Here is a 3811-nt window from a genome sequence, read left to right on the forward strand (position 1 = left end):
ATTATTTTATACATAAAATTTCCCGCCCATCCCGTTTCCTGGCTTCCTGCGTGTGAAAGTAAAAATATACACCTCGTATGTACAAGCCGCGCGCGCAACGCTGCGTTGACAGCGCTAATTTCACGGTAGATTTAGCAGTGCGCAACATCCAAAAGTGTGCAGGGTGGTGGTAGGTCCGGAAGGAAAGGGCCAAGGAAAAGGGCGGGACTTTTTTCTTTTATTAAAAAGTGTAACGTGTCGGTCCTCATTCATTCGTTCATTCACTTACTCATTCATTCATGTTTTCCCTTTTTGCCTCTATGTAATTATTGGACTGGACAAGTGTATCCATGCGTTCAGAATGTACGGTCCAGTGTGGGAATAGAGGGGGTGTGGGGCGGATGGGCTTAAACCACGTCGGTGGTCTACTGTTCGCATTATGCGCAATGCGATTACCGCCGGTATGTGTGCAATGGGAGTAGGTCATGCTGCACAATGCCCGTCGCTACGCGCAATAGTGGCCGCTAATAGCCTCAAACCGACTGACCGGGCTGGGCTACCGGCCGACGGGGGCCGTCCGCCCGCGTCCGCCACGCCACGCCCCAACGCCCCAGCACAACACTGTCGTGGGTGGAGTGATTATCCCGCGGTTTATTGACTCGCTCAGGTCCAGGCGATATTTCCCTCTTTCTTCTTATTTCTCATGTCTTCCTGCAACCCGTTAACAGTTGAGACGTGATTTAATTATGCTTATTGTTTGCCAGTAGTATTTTTACAGGATAGCAAAATTTGCGGTACTCTTCGTTCACTACATGTGCTCTGAGGAATCAAACTTGGCTCAGACGTGTACCACCTGAACGAAGGATAAAAAAAATTTCAAAAAAAAAAAATCATCCAATCGATCATGTCTACAGGGAGCATGTATCGTAGATTACCTTGTCACTCTGCAACCCCCGCCCCGTCCCTCCGCACCCCCGACGCCGGGGAAGGAGGAGCACAACTGCAGAGCAGAAATCAAAGATTCATTCACACTTGCTGTTTATCAAGCGGTACACCCCCTCCCACTCCCCTCCCTCCGTGCAGAATTGGTGTGCCTCCGCACACAACGCGCTTAGGACCGGAGTAAGCGGTGGATAATCCCCCCGGAGAATGAGAAGAAAAGGCGTATTTCATGGCAAATTGGAGCCGAATGCGCGAGCCACATTGACGCATTGTGCCGGGGGCGGGGCTGTGCCGGGCGCGCGCAGCCCTGCGTGGGAGGGTAAACACCTCCAAACGGCTTAGCGAAGGCACAATGCCCCGTTTAAAAAGTCCCGCCGCGCGCGGCGAGATGACAGCTAGCGGCAGCAGCGCGGGCGTCGTGCTAAACGTTTGTAAGGTAAAGGTGTAATAAAATGCATCTTTACTGCCTTTCGAAACAAAAATGTTACAGTTTCAGTTCGAGTAAACCATTCAAAGCTTCTCTATGCAAACTTAAAATCAAATTAATCAGCAGCATCAAATTTTGATGCTGCAGTGAGAATTTGTTCTTGAATGTGAAAAAAAAATTCCACTTGAGCCCCACGAGGGGTGTCTCCCAGGCCCTGAACGGCCCGGCCAATCCTATCCATTCGCCGAATGGACCTACTGAGTAAGCAGCTTGGCCAAACCATTACTCACGGTGGCCTCTTCCTCTGGCCCTTCCTGCTCCCTATAGCTGCGCACACACGCTGTCCCCCTTCCTCTCTCCCCTTTTCCACCCCCTCTCTTTCTCTCCCTCTTTCTTTCGCGCGCTCGCTCTCTCTCTCACACACGCGCGCTCACTTTCATCTCAGCAGTCCTTTCCCCCGCTTTCGCGAGCTCGTTTCGTCGCTTTTCATTTATTTTCATTACTCTCTCGCCAGAGATGCAAACTGCCTCCCTTCCCTTACTCTCTCCGCCCCTCGCTTTGCTCGCGCCGCCTCCCAAATCCCCGTACACTTGGTGCGAGCCGAGCCAAGCCGGGATATGAGAAGTCAGAGAGTAGCACGCGGAACGTTGCGGACCCAAAGCACCAAAGCACGCCGACATTTGCAAAAAACACACCGAGGGCCCAGCAACAAGGGACAATACTATACTATAGGAGCCCCGTGGCCCAAACCCATTTCCGGAGGGGGGGGGGGGTGAAAATCGTGAATTTATTTGATTTTTTTTCCTTAAAACACGTCAAGTACAGATCAAAGCTGTGGTTTGTGGAAAGGTGAACTTGGTGAACAAGCAGGTGATTAGGCATTTCTGTTTTCTGCTCCTCGGTGTAACCTTAGCTGTCCGGGGCCGGTGGTGGGCGGGTCGGTCTGGGCCAGGGCCGGCCACCCCCAGAGGGACGAGGTGGAGGTCGGGACTGTGCCGGCGTCATGGCTTCATATAAGAAGCCGGCGGGGCCTTAAACATGTATTAGGGCGGGGCCGCTCACGGCCAATATCAGAGCTGCTCGCCCGCCGAGGGCCCTGCCGAGGGCCGCGCCGAGGGCTCTAGGGGGCGGGGCGGCGAGGACCTCTTGTAGGTCAGCCTGGGAGGGGTGGCCGCCAGCGCACACCAGGGGGACGAGGGTGACCAAGGGGGCCGCGCGACGGTGCCGTCGGTGACGTGCCCCCGCGTCTCGGCCGCTAGTTTGGCGGCCGGCCCGGCGCGGCGCCTTTGACGGGGAGGGCTTTAATTGCCTCGAGCGCGAGGCGCGGGCGGGGGTGGAGGGGGTTGGCGTGGCGGGGCACCACTAAGTGGATTATCTCGTCAGGGGCTTCATTTCACAACGTCACGCCCTCCCCGCCCGGAGGGTTGGTCGTCGTCGGCAGCCCTCTTCTTGCTCGGCGGTGTGCTCAGGGGGAGAAGGGGTACGGCGGGCCGTGCTCGAGCGGGGTAGTGGCGGAGCCGGAGAGGCGATGCAAGCTGCACACTCGCGGTGTTCTCAGCGGAGGGCGGATCGAAAACCGGGGAAAGCTGACTCAGCAGAGCCACAGGGGAGCAACGAGGGCGAGGGCTTGTTTCTCTGTATGGGCGGGCATTGCCGTGGAGAGGTGATCGACAAATGTTGTTGTTTTGTGGCATCTCAACTGCGCCACTGCACCGAGACCAGCTCGGCAATCGCGGGCTAGGGGCGTGGAGCGGTGGGCGCGAGCAGTGGGGCGTGGCGGGAGGGGGGCGTGGGGTGGGGAGTGGGCTGTTACGCCTCCTGCTAACAGCGCCATCGAGAGTCACGGGCGCAGGGCCGTCCACCGCGCCGCGCCACGCCGGCGGCACGGTACGCCCCGCAGGACAAGATGGCGGGCGAGGAGAGGGGGAAGCAACCCGAGTGAAAAACCTTCCCTTGTCGCTGTGAGTGGAGATTTCCTTCCACCCCCTCGTTGTCTCTACGTCACACCGCAGAAGAGTGAGAACTAACATTAGAACATGGCTCCAAGCGGCTCCGGAGTCAGTTGAAAAACCAAGAAAAACGGGTTTTAATGCCAAGGTATCAAAATTAGCACCCTTAGAAAGTCACTGAAAAGGTGTCACATTCAACGTCTTGTACATTGCCTTTGCAAAGATATTTAAACCTAACACCCCTTTAAAAGGCATTAGGTCCAACCTTTGTTTCCCCGTTGTGGCAAGAGACGTGGCAAGGCAAGATATGTGACAAATAAGCCAGCAGGGATGGCGGCATCACAACTGAACCGCAGCCACCCCCACCCCTTCCCACGACACAAAACCGCACCACAACCGCAGCGTTATTTGCATACCGCATTAATTCCATCTTTGGCTCGGCATTATCACCCTACATGGTGACTCGCGATGGAGACATCAACGGGGCGAGGCGTGGCGGGGCGTGATGGGGTGG

At 56.1% G+C, this 3811-nt stretch overlaps 1 protein-coding gene across 6 annotated transcripts in view; it reads right to left on the reverse strand.

Moving 5' to 3' along the window:
• The window catches only part of LOC127750474 (uncharacterized), a 111607-nt gene that overhangs the window by 87735 nt on the left and 20061 nt on the right, over positions 1-3811 (reverse strand). The window contains exons 2-3 of one of the 6 annotated variants that reach the window (XM_052272183.1): positions 915-979; positions 28-832 (exon numbers count right to left, since the gene is read on the reverse strand). The exons of 4 other annotated variants lie outside the window; for them this stretch is intronic. In XM_052272183.1, coding sequence (XP_052128143.1) covers positions 730-832; positions 915-979 — 168 coding nt within the window. In that variant the 3' untranslated portion in view covers positions 28-729. Of the gene's footprint in view, positions 1-27; positions 833-914; positions 980-3811 lie in introns of those variants that run through there. One more of the 6 variants, XR_008011697.1, reaches the window with a different exon arrangement.

Source organism: Frankliniella occidentalis, unplaced genomic scaffold (genome assembly GCF_000697945.3).
Source record: "Frankliniella occidentalis isolate FOCC.00 unplaced genomic scaffold, Focc_3.1 Scaffold194, whole genome shotgun sequence".
Lineage (NCBI taxonomy): Eukaryota > Metazoa > Arthropoda > Insecta > Thysanoptera > Thripidae > Frankliniella > Frankliniella occidentalis.